Source organism: Salvelinus namaycush, chromosome 36 (genome assembly GCF_016432855.1).
Source record: "Salvelinus namaycush isolate Seneca chromosome 36, SaNama_1.0, whole genome shotgun sequence".
Lineage (NCBI taxonomy): Eukaryota > Metazoa > Chordata > Actinopteri > Salmoniformes > Salmonidae > Salvelinus > Salvelinus namaycush.
The window spans coordinates 8,095,937-8,118,955 of record NC_052342.1 but is presented as its reverse complement, the minus strand read 5'-3'; the positions used below and the strand labels follow the sequence as shown (position 1 = coordinate 8,118,955).

The 23,019-nt window shown below is 41.3% G+C and overlaps 1 protein-coding gene across 3 annotated transcripts; it reads left to right on the top strand.

The window, feature by feature from the left end:
* Positions 1–7,697: 7,697 nt before the first annotated feature.
* On the top strand, positions 7,698–23,019 carry LOC120030372. Of its 3 annotated transcripts, XM_038975758.1 has the most exons (6): positions 7,698–7,846; positions 8,539–8,572; positions 18,343–18,452; positions 18,997–19,108; positions 19,242–19,360; positions 21,963–23,019. In XM_038975758.1, the coding sequence occupies exons 3-6, from the start codon at positions 18,444–18,446 to the stop codon at positions 22,488–22,490; spliced, it is 768 nt and encodes a 255-aa protein (XP_038831686.1). In that variant the 5' UTR covers positions 7,698–7,846; positions 8,539–8,572; positions 18,343–18,443; the 3' UTR covers positions 22,491–23,019. The 3 variants fall into 3 exon arrangements, with proteins under 3 accessions (XP_038831686.1, XP_038831687.1, XP_038831685.1); XM_038975759.1 differs by lacking the exon at positions 8,539–8,572; XM_038975757.1 differs by lacking the exons at positions 7,698–7,846; positions 8,539–8,572 and adding an exon at positions 17,823–18,187.

Below are 23,019 nucleotides of genomic sequence, written 5' to 3'. Positions count from 1 at the left end.
GTACATGAAATAAAGTCTGATTTGATTTAGTTATATTCTTTAAATGTTGATATCTGGTTGAGTTGTCAATCAAACACAATTCATTACGTTTCTAATACAGTAAATAGCCTAAAGTTATGGCTATATTGCAAACTAGTCTGACAGTATTTATTCAACCTCAAAATTATTAACACATCCATGGTCACTTTGAGGTTACTATAATTTACGGATAGCCAGGGTTCAACAGTTCAACACTCAGACACAATTTACAAACTAAGCATTTGTGTTTAGTGAGTCTGCCAGATCAGAGGCAGTAGGAAGACCAGGGATGTTCTCTTAATGAATGTGTGAATTAGACCATTTTCCTGCCCTGCTAAGCATTCAAAATGTAACGAGTACTTTTGGGTGTCAGGGAAAATGTAAGGAGTAAAAAGTACATTATTTTCTTTAGGAATGTAGTGGAGTAAAAGTAAAAGTAGTCAAAAATATAAATAGTAAAGTAAAGTACAGATACCCCCTCAAAAAACTTAATTAGTACTTAAAAGTATTTTTACTTAAGTACTTTACACCACTTTTTTGGTTACTATAACTATAAATGTCTTCTTATGTAATCATAGAAAGTGTGCATGTTCAAAGATACCATGGAAAGGTCACATAATAATCTGCTCAAAATCTCGAACAGCATTGATCACTTGCACCATGTACTTTTAATGAAATCTCAGGTAATTTAGTTGTGCTATTAGACGAAGCACAGTGATAACACATTACAGGGGCACAACTTTGGTTTTAGAAGTGGGGGGGACATCAAATAAAAAGGGTAGATCAGCTTTAATATTGCAGAGATATTGTGGCTTCCATCAATGTAATTGTCTGCATCATTTCCAATCCCCCATATTTACACTACTGTTCAAAAGTGGGGTCACTTAGAAATGTCCTTGTTTTTTAAAGAAAAAATAAATAAATTGTCCATTAAAATAACATCAAATCGATCAGAAATACACCATAGACATTGTTCATGTTGTAAATGACTATTGTAGCTGGAAACTGCAGCATTCTTATGGAATATCTACATAGGTGTACAGAGGCCCATTATCAGGAACCTACATTCCTGTGATCCAATGGCACGTTGTGTTAGTTAATCCAAGTTTATCATTTTAACAGGCTAATTGATCATTAGAAAACGCTTTTGCAATTATGTTAGCACAGCTGAAAACTGTTGTCCTGATTAAAGAAGCAATAAAACTGGCCTTCTTTAGACTAGTTGAGTATCTAGAGCATCAGCATTTGTGGGTTCGATTACAGGCTCAAAATGGCCAGAAACAAATAACTTTCTTCTGAAACTCGTCAGTCTATTCTTGTTCTGAGAAATTAAGGCTATTCCATGTGAGAAATTGACAAGAAACTGAAGATCTCGTACAACGCTGTGTACTACTCCCTTCACAGAACAGCGCAAACTGGCTCTAACCAGAATAGAAAGAGGAGTGGGAGGCCCCGGGCACAACTGAGGAAGAGGACAAGTACATTAGAGTGTCTAGTTTGAGAAACAGACGCCTCACAAGTCCTCAACGGGCAGCTTCATTAAATAGTACCCGCAAAACACCAGTCTCAACGGCAATAGTGAAGAGGCGACTCCAGGATGCTGACCTTCTAGGCAGAGTTGCAAAGAAAAAGCCATATCTAAGACTGGCCAATAAAAAGAAAAGATTAAGATGGGCAAAAGAACACAGACACTGGAGAGACAGCCTACCCGACTGCTCAAAGACGTTCACATGGTCCTAAAGCACACCGTTACCTCGTTTTGTATCACATTACAATGATAAAACTGGGAGGGACAAAAATTCTATTTCAGACATGTCCCCCCTGTCCCAAGTGAAAGTTGCGCCCCTGACACATTAAGTTGTTGTATATGTACAAAATATCTGAAGTTTTAACTGTACTTTTAGATGGTTGAAAGGATAGTGATAACACATTGGGTATTCAACAAACTTCTGGCTGTCTTTTTAAGTGGTTGAATAAAGGTTGAAATTTCAATGATCAACATCTCAACCAAATATTACCCACATTTCCACGTTGAAATGATATGGTGTACCCAGTGGGTAGTTACTTTGTGTTGTGACATACAGATCACATTTTTCACTTTTACAGTGTTTTTTATGTGTGCAAAAATGACATAAAACTCCAAATCAGAATGTTGACTGCACTGGGCTTTTAAGCAGTCATGAAGTAGCGAGAATATGCAGTTGGAATTGAGAAAGAGTCAGTGCTGTACTAAAAATCTGCAAGAATGATGCTCTGAAACCATAGCAACCCACAAGGCTAAAGTGTAAAACTGCAATAAACTGCAATTGAGCAGTGGGAGTGGGAGTGACCATGCTGAAACCATTTGTTTCACACATACGCATTACCAGACAGTTTCACAATGTGCCTACTGAAAAGCAAAACATGTTTTCATCACGAAAGGTTGTTTTTACTCATGTCTTAATGATAGAAATTAAAGCCCAACTGTCTTCCCCATGGTCTCGCATAAAGTCGTAGATTTGCCTGATAAATATAGAGATGGATTATGAATGAGACACCGTACTGCTGAATAAGTAGCTATAGAATTAGACCACTTGAAATGACGTGCAGCTTATAAAGGCTTCAATAAGCCTTCATAACGTTTTCATAAACACGACATAAATGTGTCAGAAATCATCTACAACCATATGTCATGCTGTATAAAGGGTTAATAAATGTGGCATAACTGTGTGACATAACCACCAATGTCAAATGTGACATAACCCACTATATCAAATGTGACATAAACCTGTGTTTTACAAAGGGTGACGTAAGCACTGCTTAATAAAGGTTTTATAAATCATATTAAATTGAGGCTTCACAAAGTATTTACAACCTTGTCATGCATCTTGGTAGAGCATTGCAACGCCAGGATAGTGGGTTCTATTCCCAGGACCACCCATACGTACAAATGTTTGCACACATGACTGGAAGTTGCTTTGGATAAAAGTGTCTGTTAAATTGTATATGTGATATTATATTCCTCTAAAACATTTCTAGGATGGCCCAACCTCTTTCCCTCTTAGGTACAGAGCAAATAATGGACCGGACCTCAACTTCCCCCAAAATGCTGTGCTGCAGTATGAAAACAATCACAGGAAGGTACTTCATTGTTACCTAGAAATAATGTGATATTGAGATAAAAACAGCTGCATTTGACCTTTAAGTTTACATCCTTTTTTGTACTTAATCAATTTAAGGGATTCTGTATACATTTTGAATTCATGTTGGGAAAAAATAACAGGGTGGGAAGTCTTCATAAATTTCGCTTTGTGGATTAAAGATTTTGCAAGATTTATTACTACATTGGTCAGATATTCCATATTTGAATATTTTATAATAGCACCATATATTATATCATTTCTTGAAAGCTCAATCTCTGGTAGCCAAACCAGTCTTAAAGTGCAGCCCAGAATTTTTGGGTGAAGGTACAGAAGAAGAATATATGATCCATAGATTCTACTTCAGTAGTACAAAATACACTCAAGTTATGATCAATGTTGAAAGGAAGCCTTAGAAATCCACTGTCTGGATAAATATTATTGAGAATTTTAATGTGCACTTCTTTAGCTTTCGGGGGAATTGGAAAGCTAAGGTAATTAGTTCTCAATTTAGTTAATGATGCTTTATCAAACATACAAAGGATAGAGTTGTAATGTTCTAATAAACTTGTCATGACAACCTTTCTCAAGGATATTAATGTATTTGATTAAAAGAGAAGGCAGATGTGGTCTTACTAAGTTACTCATAACTATGTTGCTAATTAACAAAATAAGGGCCATAGCATTAAGATATTTCCTGTATTGCAAAGTAGGGGGTGAAAAAGAGCTAAAGTTGTAAATTAAAATCAGTTTGTTGTTGTGGTGTGATTCGTCAAGCCTATTGGTTTTAATGATGTTTTATGACTTTCTCCTGACATTTGTAATGCTGGGTTATGTGAGATACGCGGTGAGATCGTGCCCAAGTCGTTGCAATGTCGCAAGTGTCAAGTGGTTGCAGACGTGTAAAAGTGTTTGCGGAGACACTGGAAATAGTTGAAGAACCGAATGGAGATGAGGAAGACATGGGAGTGGATGCACCGCAGAGTGATGAGAATGTTCAGCAGTTGAGGGATATATTTTGTTGTGTTTATTGTGCAGGTGAAAAGTATGAGTGTTTTTCACTCTTCCCCCTATTTGGGCTACCGAGTGGTGCAGCGGTCTAAGGCACTGCATCTCAGTGCTAGAGGCATCACTACAGACCCTGGTTTGATTCCAGGCTGTATCACAACCGGCCGCAATTGGGAGCCTCATTGGGTGGCGCACAATTGCCCAAGCGTTGTCCGGGTTAGGGTTTGGCCGGTGTAGGCCGTCATTGTAAATAAGTATACTGTGTTCTTGCCTAGTTAAATAAAGGTTAAATAAAAATTCAAAAAAACATTTAGCAATTTCCCTTTTTGCGTTTCTCAGTTTTCACCCCACACAGTAGGTGGCGACAACATAACATTGTAGGATATAGTCCGCTGTAAAACCTCACCGAAGAAGGAGGAGGACTAGGGAGGAGGAGTACAGTCGTGGCCAAAAGTTTTGAGAATGACACAAATATTAATTTCCACAAAGTTTGCTGCTTCAGTGTCTTTAGCTATTTTTGTCAGATGTTACTATGGAATACTGAAGTATAATTACAAGCATTTCATAAGTGTCAAAGGCTTTTATTGACAATTACATGAAGTTGATGCAAAGAGTCAATATTTGCAGTGTTGACCCTTCATTTTCAAGACCTCTGCAATCCACCCTGGCATGCTGTCAATTAACTTCTGTGCCACATTCTGACCGATGGCAGGCCATTCTTGCATAATCAATGTTTGGAGTTTGTCAGAATTTGTGGGTTTTTGTTTGTCCACCCGCCTCATGAGGATTGACCACAAGTTCTCAATGGGATTAAGGTCTGGGGAGTTTCCTGGCCATGGACCCAAAATATCAATGTTTTGTTCCCCGAGCCACTTAGTTATCACTTTTGCCTTATGGCAAGGTGCTCCATCATGCTGGAAAAGGCATTGTTTGTCACCAATGTTACGACTTCCGCCGAAGTCGGTTCCTCTCCTTGTTCGGGCGGCGTTCAGCGGTCGACGTCACCGGTCTTCTAGCCATCGCCGATCCACCTTTCATTTTCCATTTGTTTTGTCTTGTTTTCCCACACACCTGGTTTACATTTTCCCTCATTACTTGTCGTGTATTTAACCCTCTGTTCCCCCCATGTCTGTGTGTGAAATTGTTTATTGTTGAGGTTGGCACGCTTCCGGCTGGTTTGCGCCGGGTTTTGTTTTATACCCGTACTTTGTGGCAGCCTGTACTTTGTACTTGGGTTTTTTTGTACTTTGTGCTGCCTCACTTGTCCGTTGGGCATTTGTTTTGTTACGCAGTTGCGTTCTGTGCAAATGATTGCCTAAGTAAAGTGCTTTGTCCACTCATCTCAGCTCTCCTGCGCCTGACTTCTATGCACCAGCTACACTCACCCCTTGACAACCAAACTGTTCCTGGATGGTTGGGAGAAGTTGCTCTCAGAGGATGTGTTGGTACCATTCTTTATTCATGGCTGTGTTCTTAGGCAAAATTGTGAGTGAGCCCACTCCCTTGGCTGAGAAGCAACCCAACACATGAATGGTCTCAGGATGCTTTACTGTTGGCATGACACAGGACTGATGGTAGCGCTCACCTTGTCTTCTCCGGACAAGCTATTTTACGGATGCCCCAAACAATCGGAAAGGGGATTCATCAGAGAAAATGACTTTACCCCAGTCCTCAGCAGTCCAATCCCTGTACCTTTTACAGAATATCAGTCTGTCCCTGATGTTTTTCCTGGAGAGAAGTGGCTTCTTTGCTGCCCTTCTTGACACCAGGCCATCCTCCAAAAGTCTTCGCCTCACTGTGCGTGCAGATGCACTCACACCTGCCTGCTGCCATTCCTGAGCAAGCTCTGTACTGGTTGTGCCCTGATCCCGCAGCTGAATCAACTTTAGGAGACGGTCCTGGCGCTTGCTGAACTTTCTTGGGTGCCCTGAAGCCTTCTTCACAACAATTGAACCGCTCTCCTTGAAGTTCTTGATGATCCGATAAATGGTTGATTTAGGTGCAATCATACTGGCAGTAATATCCTTGCCTGTGAAGCCCTTTTTGTGCAAAGCAATGATGACGGCACATGTTCCCTTGGAGGTAACCATGGTTGACAGTGGAAGAACAATGATTCCAAGCACCACCCTTCTTTTGAAGCTTCCAGTCTGTTATTCAAACTCAATCAGCATGACAGAGTGATCTCCAGCCTTGTCCTCGTCAACACTCACACCTGTGTTAACGAGAGAATCACTGACATGATGTCAGCTGGTCCTTTTGTGGCAGGGCTGAAATGCAGTGGACATATTTTGGGGGGGGATTCAGTTCATTTCCATGGTAAAGAGGGACTTTGCAATTAATTGCAATTCATCTGATCACTCTTCATAACATTCTGGAGTATATGCAAATTGCCATCATACAAACTGAGGCAGCAGACTTTGTAAAAATTAATATTTGTATCATTCTCAAAACTTTTGGCCACGACTGTACAGGGTCACAGAGTTTCTTAACCCATAGGCGCTACATCGCAAGATTTCGAGAACGCTTCGGAAACAGACCAGGCCGGGGTTGTAGTGTTTGAGAAGTCAATGAAAGAAGTGTAAAATGATTGCTGATTTTCTCGAAATCTAATGTCTTAAGTAGTTGAACATGTTGTTACTCCAACCTCGTGAAAGTGACAAACTGACACGTTTTAATTTTCGTCAAAACAACTTTATATAGGAGTGCCTTTGATTGACTGCCAGCACATGGGCAGTTCGGCGCCAGAGGACCGTTAGACCTGATGACGTGTTTCTACGCATGGGCTTTGCTAGCCAACGTCGCCATGATATCGCCTACAAGTGTGATCGGGGATTTCTATTGGAGAAGCAGTTTTGGTCTGTACTGTTTGACAGGGCCGTCCCTAGTTACCACAGCCACAAATACGTAATTATGGCTAAATCCCGCTAATTTATCTTCCTAAAATCAGATTGTAAACCTAACCCTAAACACACTGCTAACCTTATGCATAACTCGAACTTTAAATAAACCAAAAGCAATTTGTTGTTGTCATGAATTTGTACGATATAGCCACTTTGTGGCTGGGGTAACTATCGACATCCAAAGGACAGTAGCTAGCTAGACCTATGTGGAGCTAGCCACAAGAATGGAATTTGCGGTTCCCCTTCAAAATAAAAGTAAGAAATTGAAAGTGATGCAAATGGATACAAATTGTGGAATCGTGACATATTTGGACTAGACAATGCTGAACAAGATTGGAATGTTATATAAATTCAACAAAAGACAATAGTTAGTTAATTTGACAAAAAAAGTCAAATCAGTTGAAATCGCATTGTGGATGTATTATACTTCAGAATTGGGGTCATACATATATTTCACTGTACAGCCTTGCCTATAGATTGTGGATAAAAAAATTGAGTATCAATCTACTCAGTGACACCCACAGTAGACAACTAAGAAGAGATTACACAAATATTAGCGTTGTAGCTCTTATTGCTGGACTTTGACTGTGGGAAATCACCTCCCCATTCAGGCTATTGTGCGTATTGACATTCATATTGCACTGTAAAGCCTTACCTAAGGATTGTGGATCAATGCAATGGGCTATAGGTTTACTCAGTAACACCCACAGTAGACAACTGTGAAAAGATTACACAAATATTAGCATCGTAGCTCTTATTGCGGGACTTTGACTGTGGGAAATAACCTCCCGTCAGACTATCGTGAGTATTTACATTCACATTGCACTTTACAGCCTTACCAATGTATTGTGGATAAATTAAATGGGCTATCAGTCTACTCAGTGACAACCACAGAACACAAATGAGAAGAAATTACACAAATTGTTTCTTGAAATAAACACTGATTAAAACATTATTTCTGTTGCAATTTGTCATTATTCAGAATTATGTTCTCTGGGTGTCACCGAGTAGGACTTCTAATAAGACAAAGGCCAAGTAGTAATCACTTGTATTTTCTCACAAACAACAATTTGGAGAGATGGGCTATACGGGCCATGAATCTGTCCAAAACCCAAGTATAAAAAGCAAACCTTTTGATTGATTGCGACCAAGGTGGGTTTAAGAAAATTGTTTGAAGACAATGCATACTTGGGGTAATATAAACCTATAACAACATGGTTTTATTAAGATACTGCCCGTCAAAAATATTTTATTTGTCAGGCCAAGAGATTGACCTGATTTATTGTCTATTGCTTCGTTTCATGCTATAGCTTCCTGACCTGTCCCATTGTCGACTGCTGTTGTCGATCGCTTGTTCCAGACATTCAAGACCCCAGTGGCGTGTATTGATGGAAGCCAAGGGAAGCCAGGCTTCCCCAAAAAATGTAGTAAGAAAAAAAGTGAAATCATTTCTCTTTTGCTCTGTGTTTCATATTTTTTCTTCAATTCACAAGAGGCTGAATGCATCTCACCGGAGAAAGCATCCGGGTGAGTGAAACAGCGCCCCTCTGTCTCAGTATGTGTTGCCCATCTATCTGATGCTGTCTGGTCAAAAAGAGTATGACATTTTTGCCACCCGTAGCATTGAATGCAAGGGAAGCCAGTAAGCATTTGGCCTCCCTTGATAATTTAAAATAATAATAAAATAATAGCCAACCAGTGTTGAGCTAAACTGAGCGAGCTCAACTGTGAATGGTCCTGGTGCATCAACAACAACAAAAAATGTCAAGGGAAGACAGTTTGGATTTGGCCTCACACCAATCACATAACATCAAAAGCCAAACGTCATTGATTGAAAAACTTGAATTGTTGCATCTTGTTGTGTTGTTGTCCTCTGGTGGCTAGCTAGCTAAAATTGACCCTTTCTTAAATTAGCCATGGATGAAGATAGGGATTTGGACTTATAATGGTGATTCTGATACAACCATAATTTTATACATTGTGCCCCTGGCCTGAGAGGATGGAAGTTCAATATGTAGCTAGTAAGCTAATGTTAACTAGCTAGCTTATCGTTGCCCATGAAAAGAAGTTAGGCTAGCGAGCAACCAGTTTTAGCCAGGTAGCCTAGGACAACAAAAACGAATAGTGTGTACTGTATGACAGAGTCATAGTCCGTTTCAGCAACATGAAAGAGAGGAGGATGGCATTGGCATTTGTGCATGCATTTCTCTACAAGTAGGGTGAGTCAACATGTTTTTTCTACTTGCACATTAATCAGTACCATGGACAGCCACATCATATTTAGCTTACGTTGATTGGACTGAATAGTTTTGGGTATCTTTTAGTTGTCACTGAATTAGACTAAGCATAGGTGATTTGATGACGTTGAAATGGTGCTGGAATAGTGGACGCAGCTCCTATTTTCTTTGCTAGTTGCGGTAACTCTCCGTGGTTCTAAATCAAGAGTTAATCAAACATGAATTATTATCTCTTAGATGTAAAGTATCCTGTTTAGGGGACCTGTGTGGTTCTGGTACCGGTTCCGACTTACATTTTTGCTTATAAATCGATCTGTGGACACTGTATTGAGCGATAGCCCTGGTTCCCACACAGAGTATATTTTCTGAGCCTGTGTGATGTAGGATGTGATATCTGAAACACTTGAGGCTGAAATGTCCCTCTCCCATTTCATTTGCTCATCCGACTGTCCATCAACACCTGGCTGAACACTACATCACAGTCACTGACAAAGCACATGCCTGCAATCGTTAAATCGTAGCGCAGCAGGAGAGGGTGTTTTCATCATGGTAGCACATTCAGAGAACGATTTATAGCCATTAATCTAAAATAATTAATAGATTTTAGACAAAAAACACTTTCTGTTTGTCATACATGGACATAAACTCAGCAAAAAAAGAAACTTTTTCAGGACCCTGTCTTTCAAAGATAATTCGTAAAAATCCAAATAACTTTACAGATCTACATTGGGTTTAAACACTGTTTCCCATGCTTGTTCAATGAACCATAAACAATTAATGAACATGCACCTGTGGAACGATCGTTAAGACACTAACAGCTTACAGACGGTAGGCAATTAAGGTCACAGTTATGAAAACTTAGGACACTAAAGAGGCCTTTCTACTGACTCTGAAAAACACCAAAAGAAAGATGCCCAGGGTCCCTGCTCATCTGCGTGAACGTGCCTTAGGTATGCTTCAAGGAGGCATGAGGACTGCAGATGTGGCAAGGGCAATAAATTGCAATCTCCGTACTGTGAGACGCCTAAGACAGTGCTACAGGGAGACAGGACAGACAGCTGATCGTCCTCGCAGTGGCAGACCACGTGTAACAACACCTGCACAGGATCGGTACATCCGAACATCACACCTGCGGGACAGGTACGGGATGGCAACAACAACTGCCCAAGTTACACCAGGAACGCACAATCCCTCCATCAGTGCTCAGACTGTCCGCAATAGGCTGAGAGAGGCTGGACTGAGGGCTTGTAGGCCTGTCGTAAGGCAGGTCCTCACCAGACATTACCAGCAACAACGTCGCCTATGGGCACAAACCCACCGTCGCTGGACCAGACAGGACTGGCAAAAAGTGCTCTTCACTGACGAGTCGCGGTTTTGTCTCACCAGGGGTGATTGTCGGATTCACGTTTATCGTTGAAGGAATGAGCGTTACACCGAGGCCTGTACTCTGGAGCGGGAACGATTTGGAGGTGAGTGTCCGTCATGGTCTGGGGCGGTGTGTCACAGCATCGTCGGACTGAGCTTGTTGTCATAGCAGGCAATCTCAACGCTGTGCGTTACAGGGAAGAGATCCTCCTCCCTCATGTGGTACCCTTCCTGCAGGCTCATCCTGACATGAGCCTCCAGCATGACAATGCCACCAGCCATACTGCTCGTTCTGTGCGTAATTTCCTGCAAGACATGAATGTCAGTGTTCTGCCATGGCCAGCGAAAAGCCTGGGTCTCAATCCTATTGAGCACGTCTGGAACCTGTTGGATTGGAGGGTGAGGGCTAGGGCCATTCCCCCTAGAAATGTCCGGGAACTTGCAGGTGCTTTAGTGGAAGAGTAGGGTAACATTTCACAGTAAGAACTGGCAAATCTGGTAGTCCATGAGTAGGAGATGCACTGCAGTACTTAATGCACCACACCAGATACTGACTGTTACTTTTGATTTTGAGCCCCCCTTTTTCAGGGACACATTATTCAATTTCTGTTAGTCACATGTCTGTGGAACTTGTTCAGTTTATGTCTCAGTTGTTGAATCTTGTTATGTTCATACAAATATTTACACATGTTAAGTTTGCTGAAAATAAACGCAGTTGACAGTGAGAGGACATTTCTTCCTAACTAGTTCTGGAAGCCAAGCTAGATCTCTGTGAGACATTCACAGTGATGGGGGCAGACATTTTCATTAAGAGAGACCTTTAGAAAATATGCACAGTCTCCAACACTAAACATACAAATATGAATTTTACAGTCATAAGGAAGGTGAAATCTTATAGTTAGTCATTTTATAATTTGATTATACTATATTTTGAAAGCATATAAGTAATTTCAAGCCTTATTCCTACAGTTTTGTTGAATAGGAAATACATATGAAATATTATTGTTTAGGGCCCTCTCATGATAAATAATTTCTTTTGGAGATTACATAGATTACATTTAGTTACATTTAACTGGTTTTAACTTGCTTGACCATGCTGTAGGCCATGTAACTGTTTGTTACATGCAATATGCTTTGTGGACTTCACCGGACAGATTTTGCTCAGGTTTTGTGATGAAACAAAGATGTGGTTGAATTTATTCTGCCACCGTTTCTTCTTATTTGCTCGGCCTTAGGCCTATCACAGTGACAAGGCATATGAACTAACAGGTTATAAAGCAAACAACACAATTATTACAACACATAGGTTGTAATGTGGCTTTTTTTATGTTGTAATATGGCATTTCCCCCCCCCGGGCTTGGCTTCCCAGTGATCTTACCCTTCTAATTGACTTAATTTTGTGGCTAGAGTCAAATACTTTCTGTGGCACATACTGCTGGTCAACATGAGCTACCAAAATGATTCTGAAGTGTGCCAGGCCTTGCAGTCCCAAGATAGAAGGGAGGAATGGAAATATTTAACACGAATAACAAGTAAACAAGTAACAGAATCGATCTTCTCAGTACCTGTTAGTGTATTAAGTTGACCCAGACCAGAATAATTATTTTATGTGGGGTCCTTTACTTGCATATTGGTTGGCCTCCTGCTACATCGTTGTGAACGTATGACAGGTATTGCTTGCAGTTGCATGCATGTTACAGAGGCTGAAGCTAAACATTTAACAAATAGATAAATAAGCTATTTAGCTTACTGTTGAAGAATGATAAATAGCCAGACTTGTCGTGTTTTACTGTAAAGCTAATATTGCATGCATTAGGACTGCTGGTGTTTTATTTCTAATGATCAGGCTTGCATTGCATACAATCATACTACTATAACACCCATTCATATTATTAAATGACTCTGATGTTCAAGATAGCTTGGTTTTATATTCAACTCATGCATTGATAACTAATATTGCTCTGCGATATGATGCAATATAACTAGATTAGAAGGCCTAGGCTACTTCATCCTAATGTAAGCTAAATGCATTGGATACAAAACAATCACTGGCATATTGTAAAGGATAACATGTCCAATTTAATTATTTGCATGCATATAAAACAATAATATTTTACATTAAATGAATACACTATTGTAATATTATTAATGCCTTTCTCTCCTTGAAGGGAATTAGACAGATTAACTACAGCCCCCAGATGCCCAAGCTTCAAAACCAGAACTTTGGAGAATGGCGAGACATCAACACATGTCATTTTTTATAAATATTAACACTTATTGGTTTTCCTGTATCTGTGCATGAATCCTTAGAACACAGTCCATTGTACAAAATAAGTCATCCCCAAGTGGGGGACATGTGAAGGAGATGAACCTCCAACATTGTCGTCTCAATTGTAGACCATGGATAGTTGAACAAGGTGTTCATGCTGGGCAGGAATAAAAACTTGCACACAGTCCAGTACCCTGGGACACAAATCGCCCACATCTTTATTTTAGAATGAGCTGACAATTCTGCATGATAGAAGTAGATCCACACTTTATTCTCCATCTAACATAGGGATGTTGCACACTGCTGACTAAACTCACTGCTCAGATTCGACTGCTGGTTCAAGTTGTGAGAACCACAACTACCTTTATTCACGTGCAATGGTTCTGTAAACAGTTTTGCATATTCATAGGCTTGATCAAGTTGTCACCGATTTATTTTGAATTGATCATTGAAAAAATGGTCTTCATATGTGTAACAGTATAACTTTATACCGTCCCCTCGCCCCGACACGGGCGCGAACCAGGGACCCTCTGCACACATCAACAACTGACACCCACGAAGCATCGTTACCCATCGCTCCACAAAAGCCGCGGCCCTTGTAGAGCAAGGTGCAACACTACTTCTAGGTTTCAAAGCAAGTGACGTAACTGATTGAAACGCTAGTAGCGCGTACCCGCTAACTAGCTAGCCATTTCACATCCGTTACACTCACCCCCCTTTCAACCTCCTCCTTTTCCGCAGCAACCCCGGTTCGAATCCGGGTCACGGCACCAATGTAACAGTATAACTTTATACCGTCCCCTCGCCCCGACACGGCGCGAACCAGGGACCCTCTGCACACATCAACAACTGACACCCACGAAGCATCGTTACCCATCGCTCCACAAAAGCCGCGGCCCTTGCAGAGCAAGGTGCAACACTACTTCTAGGTTTCAAAGCAAGTGACGTAACTGATTGAAACGCTAGTAGCGCGCACCCGCTAACTAGCTAGCCATTTCACATCCGTTACACATGCAATGGTGCAACACAAGCTGGGAGGGGGAAATGACAACGAGACAAGGACACTGCATGCATGTATTTACTGATCACATAAGAATGCATAAATAACCTGGCTGGCTGGCTAGCAAGCCTAGATCGAACCAAACACAGCCAACTGCATTTCCTACGTTTTTACTCCGATGTTAAAACATCGTACCTCCAAACCAGTCGGACACGACTGTTATGTCCTGCCAAGCCGATGCCATGGAGTGAAATGAACACATAAGTTGCTAGCTGTCCCTGAAAAAAACCGATATGTTAGTTTTGTCTTTAGCTGGCTAGCAAATTCACGAATGCAGGATTATAAAACTGTTAGTGTCTTCACAATTAACACAATGCTGACCTTAAAAGATCGCCTGTTAGCTAGCTATCAAGTCAGACGTTAGCTAGCAAGTAAGCTAACTTAGCTTGGCTAGTGGGCTGATAAATCTCACCAGTGATTCAACATGTTAATTCAAAATTAGAAAGTAATTTGTTGAACTTTAACATAATTTGGTGAATAAATACACGTAATAATTATATTTCACAAGCTTATTCCAAGTGTGAACTTCTGTCCATCGTTAATTCAGAGATTTTTGTGTCGCAATATGTTATGGGATACGGTCCCCGGCGAAGGGTTTTGACTAGAAAGAATACAGCCAAAGACAGAAAGAACAGTATGAAGATAAGTAAAAATTGAAATCCCCAATCTAAACTCATGCGTAAAAACACGTTATCGGGTCTAACGGTAAATTGCGCATGTGTAGACTGTCAAATCAAAGGCAGTACTTTGATATAAAGTTGTTTTTGACAGAGTGAGGGCTTTTGCATAGGTGCTTTTTTTTGCGTGACAAAACAAAAATGCCCTGAATGTAAATTAACGTTATTAACTGGTTCCCATGCTTTTAAAATAAAGGTTCTGTTCTGGAACAGTATAGATCACTTTTGTTTTTTGGTTTGGGTGCTGTTCCTCAAATAATTTCTTTATTTTCATGTTTTTGGTTCTGTTCCCTGAATCGGTTCCAACCCTACACTTAAGACATTGGCTCGAATCTACAAAGCGAACTATAAAATATGGTTCATGCTGCTTTGTTTTCCAGATCTCCCAAGTATCCTTATAGAACTTCCGGTAAAGTAAGTACATACTTATGTTTACAGAAATATATGGATATCAATGAAACTCTGGAAAATCATCTGAACAGTGCATACTATGATTGACAGTCCATGCTGTAGGATGGTTCATGAAGTATATTTTTCATTGCGTCGACCTAACTTTTTCAATCCATTTGTCCTTAGGAATGCAATCTTTTTTTTGTGTACCCCACACGGTCCCCACGTGTTTGCCCAAGAGGGTTTCATCTACAATAGGTTAAAAATGGGTAGATGCGCGTGAGGGCCCCCACCGACCCAGGGGACTGAGTCATCTCACTCTCCATGGCCAACAACAGTAAGGACTTTAATCAGGTCAACACTCGCAAGGACAGACGTATTCCAGGGCGCGTTCTCGGAGCATGCGCAGAACAGCTGGCAGGGATATTCATGGTCATTTTCAAACTTTCCGTGTCCCAGTCTGTAATCTCCACGTGTTAAGCTGACCACCATCATTCCTGTTCCCAAAAACCTCCCTGTAGCACTCAAATCTGTAATCATGAAGTGCTTTGAAAGGCTGGATATGGCACACATCAACTCCATCATCCCAGACACCTTAGACTCCAATATGCATACTGCTCCAACAGATCCATAGACGACACAATCTCAATTGCACTCCACACTGCCCTCACCCACCTAGATAAGAGGAATACCTATGTGAGAATGCTGTTCATTGACTACAGCACAGCGTTCAAAACTATTGTCCCCTCCAAGCTCGTCACCAAGCTTAGGACCCTGGTACTGAACACCTCCCTCTGCAACTGGGTCCTGGACTTCCTGACGGCTGACTCCAGGTAGTGAGGGTAGGCAACATCCCCTCCGCCACTCTGACCCTCAACACGGGATGTGTGCTTAGTCCCCTCCTATAGCCCCTGTTCATCCACAACTGCATGACCACTCACAACTCCAACACCATCATTAAGTTTGCTAACGACACTTCATGGTAGGCCTGATCACTGGCGGCGATGGGACAGCCTACAGGGAGGAGGTCAGTGACCTGGCAGTGTGGTGCCAGGACAACAACCTCTCAATGTCAGTAAGGAGCTGATCGTGGACTACAGGAAACGGAGGGCCCAGCACACCCCCATCCACACTGTTGGGGCTGCAGTGGAGCTGGTTGAGCGGTTCAAGTTTCTCGGTGTACAAATCACGTACACTTGGTATGGCAACAGCACCGCTCTCGATCACATGGCGCTACAAAGGGTGGTGCAGAAAGCCCAATACATCACTGGGGCTAAGCTCCCTGCCATCCAAGACCTCTATTTCAGGCGGTGTGAAAGGAAGCTCCGGAAAATCGTTAAAGATTCCAGCCACCCAAGTCATAGACTGTTCTCTCTGCTTCCACTAGTGTCCTTCTATAAACTGTAACTCAGTAAAATCTTTGAACTTGTTGCTTGTTGCGTTTATATTTTTGTTCAGTATATACACCTTGTTCAACTATTTATGGTCTACAATTGAGTCCACAATTAGTTGATTGAGGTGTTAGTGAAGGGCTGGAACAAATACCTGTAAACTCCTGTCCTGTGTAAAAACAACAACAACCGGTGGTTGTCAGGACTAAATTTTCCCTCATGTACTAAACAAGCTTTTGAGGTTCCTCCCCTTGTTATGTACCCCACTTGGGGATAACTTATTTTGTACAATGGACTGTGTCCTAAAGACTCATGCACAGATACAGGAAAGCCAATCAGTTAATATTTCTTACAATTACAAGTATTGTCTCCCCACGGTTCTGGTTTTGAGGCTTGGGCAACTGGGGGCTGCAGTTCATCTGTCTAATCCCCTGCAAGGAGAGAAAGGCATTAATAATATTAGAATGGTGTATTCATTTCATTTAATATATACTGAACAAAAACATAAAAGCAACATGCAACAAGTTCATAGATTTAAATCAGTAAATGTAAATAATGTCAATTGGCCCAAATATATGGATTTCACATGACTGGGCAGGGGCTTAGCCATGGTTGGGCCTGGGAGGGCATAGACCCACCCACTGGGGAGCCAAGCCCAGCCAATCAGAATGAGTTTTTCCCACAAAAAGTATTTATTACAGACAGAAATACTCCTCAGTCTCATCAGCTGCCAGGGTGGCTGGTCTCAGATGATCCCGCAGGTGAAGAAGCCGGATGTGGAGGTCCAGAGCTGGCGTGGTTACACGTGGTCAGCGGTTGTGAGGCCGGTCGGATGTACTGCCAAATTCTCTAAAACGATGTTGGAGGTGGCTTATGTTAGAGAAATGAACATTAAAGTATCTGGCAACAGCTCTGTTGGACAGTCCTGCACTCAGCATGCCAATTGCATGATCCCTCAAAACTTGAGACACGTGTGCATTATGTTTTGTGACAAAACTGCACATTTTAGAGCGGCCTTTTATTGTACCCAGTACAGGTGCACCTGTAACAATTATGCTGTTTAATCAGCTTCTTGATATGCTAGTGGGTGGATTATCTTGGCAAAGGAGAAATGCCCACTAAACAGGGATGTAAACACATTTGTGTGCAACATTTTAGAGAAATAAGCCTTTTGTGCATATGTAATATTTCTAGGATATTTTATTTCAGCTCATGAAACCAACACTTTATATGTTGCGTTTATATTGATGTTCAGTATATATATTCCTGTTTGATATGCATGCATATACACTGAGTGTACAAAACACTAAGAACACCTTTGTCATATTGAGTTGCCCTCAATGAAGGACTTTTATTTTAAAAACGAACAGCAAATTCCCCTATTGTGGCTAGCTTCACATAGGTGCTAGCTAGCACTATCACCTTCAAACTACTTAGCACGTTCACATACTTGTCATTGTATAAAGAAAGAGACGACCATGGCGAATTGTGACTATTTACAAACTCAGCTAACATCTGTTTTGAACTCGCTTGTTAAAATTGCGGTCGTGGAACTACTGCGAATTGTAGAGGATAGCGCCGTTGAACTTCGTCTGGAGGTGTCCAAGAGTAAATTTGAGAACGAAGCACTGAAAATTGAGAACGAATCTAACAAAAATAAGTTACAGAGTTTGGAAGCAGAACTGTGGACAGCGGGAAATCGACCATGTTCCTTATGTTATCGTTGTGTTGGTATTCCAGCTCGCGGTAAAGGTAGTTAAATTTGCTAACATAGCTAACGTTAGTTTATTCGCTTGCAATGATGGAGGCGTTACAAACTGGACAGTGCATGGATAAGATAAGCAAGATACAGTATCTAGCTAGTTAACGTTCGCTTGCTAATGGTGTTTCTTCTGTTTGTGGCCCAGGTGGATGCGTCAGTCCCAAAAGAGATAATGATGCTGCTGGTCCTCCTAATTCTTCAGAGGAGGACAATGCATCATCATGGCTGCAACAATCTTCTCATACCATGGAAGAGGTACAGTAGCTAGCTGTCTAACCTATATTGCTACCTAGCTAATGTCATAATAGCAGTCTGTTACCTAATATATTTAGCTAGCCCTTGATCATTATTCTGTTCTATTACACATAAGTCGGACTGTACAGAGTTTTGTTAAGAGTTTAAGAGCCCTACACTCAATCTGGACATTAAGACGCATTGCTTGCGGTACTGTACGGTTTTTAGAAGCTTAAGGACCTTATTTTTCATATCAGCTAGAAATAATTTCCAATAAACAAAAGGTTAAATTGATACACACCTTTTTATAGGATTATCTCCATATTACAGCGTGTGTTTATGAAAGACCGAGCGACCGCTTGTGCTAATTAGCTATCTAGCGTTCTCTGAACACCTGTGTGTAACGGAAGAAGGCCGCCAGAAATTCACGTTTATAAGAGTAACGTTACATCTAGCCCAAGAGTAAATCTTGGACTACGTAGATGCATAATTTGCATCCATGTGCATATTCTTTCATGGTCTGTATGCAAACATGTGGGACTTCATTCCACTGTACTTGATTCAGACTACAGCAGCCATGGAGAGGGATGGGATTCAAATCGTTGTCATTAAGAACGAAGCGGGGCATGAAGGCACACATCGGAAGAAGGACACACAGGCTGGAATTTCAACAGAAGGTAACAATTCGTATTTGTCTCATGTAGAAAGTGTTGTTACATCAGATTGTATCAGGTCCCATTGTCGATGATTTGAAATAATGTACTTCAAACTGTCCTACACCTGATTTACAAAGCTTGTGTTTGTTTGCAGGTGAGCAGGCTTGTCCCAAAGTGGACATGGTGTATGGCAAGGAGTGGAGCCAAAGCTTGTGGCGAGACAGAGATGCTGTCAAGGAGGACTCTGCAGGACCATCGGTGACCCATCGACAGGTCAGTTCTCTTTCTAAGGCAGAGATCCTTATCGGATAAAGGCATGTAGGCTTTACATACAGAAGCTGTTGACACGGTTGGGAGTGTCCGATTTGAGACCTACAGCCACAGAATTAGATTAGAAAATGTTTCTCCACATCTCCTGTGCAAAATGTGCTGATGACGCAAGTGCATCATATGATAACACTTTTAGATATTAACTTTACTGCTGGCATGCAAAAACATTTGGGGACCATTTCAACAGTGGACTAATGAAACAATACTACACGGTTCTTTTGAGTAAAATATCCCTTTAAGTAGATGCGTCTCTCATACCTTCTCTTGCTACTTCACTTGACTGAGTTCACATTCCAATCACAACAGACTCAGATCCTTTGACAATGAATGGGAAAGGAAAGGATGTAACGCAAACTCAGTTGACAGAAGTGAACTTGGAGGAGAAGGATGGCAAGAACAGTAGGGATGTAGTAATTCACTTAAATGTACAGGTCCCCGGTTCAAATGTTTAAGAGGAGCCAAACCGATTGAACATTGTGAATCACCGGTTCACTAATGTTTTTTAGTCATTGTTATATTCTGAAAATATCTCTTATCTGTTGTGACTGAATTGATGCTTCCTCTCCTTCGGTTCAGTAGCCTATGAACTTTTATGCTTGTAACTGTATGACTGTCAGATAACAACTGTGCGCACAGTTCGGGAGACAGCTGCTCGAGCCAACGAGAGGTAGGACTATCCCTGTTCCAAGGCTATTCATACATCTGCGTGGCATCTTTAACATTCAGATGCTTATAAAATGTCTTTCACAATGTCAAATCATAGGCTTTATTAGTTGAGTGACAAGCAATGTAATTTGCTTGTCACTAAACTAATTGTAACTCAACTAATTGTTGGCTAATGCCAGGCTAATATTAATTGGCTAATGCCAGGCTAATTTCTAAAGATAAATATTGTCATAGGACTAGCTCACAATATTTTTTTTATCATCAGTAAAAATGAGAAGTTAATCAGTGGGTGATGGTGATTTCAGATTAAAAAGTGGGGGGTCAAAAAGCATAAATTGCCCACACCCCTAATCTGATAGTGGGATGGAGGATGCTCAGTCTGCCCTATGGCTCAGGGGCAGTGCTATCTAGGTTCCTTGGGATGTCCCTACCCTAATTTTCTTATTATTCTTAAATAAAAGGTTAACTGTACAATCTGCTTCCTGCTGTTTAGGGAAAGGCAAGACCTATTTCTAAAATCATCGGTATGTTTTTTAAACTTTAAATCCTAGTCAATCCAAAAGCCCAGATTTTTATAGGTGGGAACCCGATCAATGGGAGAACCATTCAATAAATAAATAAATTGAGTGTACAAAACATTAGGACCACCTGCTCTTTCCATGACATAGACTGACCAGGTGAATCCAGGTGAAAGCTATGATCCTTTATTGATGTCACCGGTTAAATCCACTTCAATCAGTGTAGATGAAGGGGAGGAGACAGGTTAAAGAATAATTTTTAAGCCTTCAGACAATTGAGACATGGATTGTGTATGTGTGCCATTGAGGTTGAATTGGCAAGACAAAATATTTAAGTGCCTTTGAACAGGGCATGGTAGTAGGTGCCAGGCACACCAGTTTGTGTGTCAAGAATTGCAACGCTGCTGGGTTTTTCATGCTCAACAGTTTCCCGTGTGTATCAAGAATGGTCCACCACCCAAAGGACATCCAACCAACTTGACACAACTGTGGGAAGTATTGGAGTCAACATGGGCCAGCATCGTTGTGGAACACTTTCGAGACCTTGTAGAGCCCATGCCCTGACAAATTGAGGCTGTTCTTAGGGCAAAAGGAGTGGGTGGGTGCAACTCAATATTAAGGTGTTCCTAATGTTTTGTACAATGTATGTAGTCCATCTGATTTTTTTGTTGTTGTGAGAATTAGAGAACAACCTATATTTCATCTTGGCCAACCAGGGCATTTCGTGAGGCAACAAAGTCAGATTGCAGCTCTAACAACGCCTGGTCTACAGTTGGGGCAATGACATACATTACAGTATAGTCTACATACAGATTAATATTACAAGTTAACAGACCAATATTATTTATATAAATAGTAAAGAGAACATGTCCCAGTGCCGAACCCTGTAGTACACCTTCGTTAATATCCAGGAACTTAGATTTAACACCATCAGAAATCACAATGTTCTGTCTGACAATTCTCAAGCCACTTGCAAGAAGTCTGATACAGGCCTATTTTAGTCGACCTTTGAATTCAAATGTGATGGTCAACCGTGTCAAAGGCCTTCGAACGGTCTATAAAAAATAAGGCCGCACAATGGTTTTTATGATCTAAGCAATTGAACACATCTAAAACAAGAGTAGCAGCTGAAACTGTGCTATATCCAGGTCTGAAACCTGATTGGTGGACATTAACCATAACCCTAACCATTTTTAAAGTTCAACTTCAATGGGGTAGGGAAGTCCCAGGGATCCCGGATAGCACGGACCTATGGCTCAGCTCCGGTACCTACACACACCATTGACGCACACAAACACACCCTCTTTTTATTTGATTTATTTCTAACACGCTGATTGAAAAACATAGCTCTCTCTCCACAGTGGCTTACACCTGGGCAGTCAAGCTCTGTGGACTTACGAAATCTGCGCCGGCGCCGAAGAGTAAGAACTCAACCGCATCCGCAAAGGAGAGGGACCTACCTCAGGTATACTCCCGAGCAAAGGGCCAAGATTGCGCGGATGTGCATGGAGGTGGGTGCACAGATGGCCGCAGCCATGATGTCTGAGGAATTGGGAAGACGCATCAGCCCCAACACTGTGAGGTCCATGAGGATCAGCTACGAACAGACGGTCGAAAGCATGGGCGTCCAGAAAGTGGAAGACCTACCCCATTTGAGGCCATTCAGAACAGACATGTTTGATGAGGAGATTACTCGCTTCGTAATGGTGAGGAGAAGAGCTGGAGGTCAGGTTAGCCCGTCTATGCTGATGGTAGCCACACGAGACATTGTGATGCGCAGAAACCCGGAGATGCTGGCAGAGAATGGCGGTCATATCCTAATCAGCACAAATTGGGCCCGTTGTTGGCTCCGGCGGTTGGCAGGAAATAGAATCACGTCAAAGAGGTAGTGAAGATATTGCAGGAGTCCTCTACTGTTAGGACAGTGTTTTTACATGAATGACAATTCCTCATGTTTGTGTGTTGAAGTTAAGGAAGACGTGTAACATTCCGTGTTGACTGGTGTCCAGTGTGGTTAGGAGAATCTGCATGCAGTATGTAACCGGATGCCATTGTGCTGTGTTCTCTGAAGTTGGTGTTGGCAGTTCAAATCTTTAGTATTTACATTTTCTGAATATTCAAACCTTTTGAAGCGAACTATTCAGATCAATGCTTTTCATATATTTTGTAAGGGGATGGATGGGTTTGGTGTTATAACAATGGTATATAACTTGGCTAATGTATTGTATGAGGTAACCACATGGTTTTGTTTGCTTTTTATGTATTGTGTATATTGATGTGTGTGTGTATAGTGTAATTGATGTTAGGGCTCACCTGCAAAAGAGACCATGGTATCAGCATGACTCCCTGCTTAAATAAAGGTGAAATTAAATCAACTGTATTAGAAGTTTCTGAAAATAAATATACACAAAATCCTTA

Bases quoted from the DNA above. Each gene is read 5' to 3' on its own strand.
- LOC120030372 (XM_038975757.1), top strand. From the start codon at position 17,914: ATGGCGAATTGTGACTATTTACAAACTCAGCTAACATCTGTTTTGAAC. The intron at 18,188-18,342 runs GTAGTTAAATTT...TTTGTGGCCCAG, and splicing joins TATTCCAGCTCGCGGTAAAG to GTGGATGCGTCAGTCCCAAA. The intron at 19,109-19,241 runs GTAACAATTCGT...GTTTGTTTGCAG, and splicing joins GGCTGGAATTTCAACAGAAG to GTGAGCAGGCTTGTCCCAAA.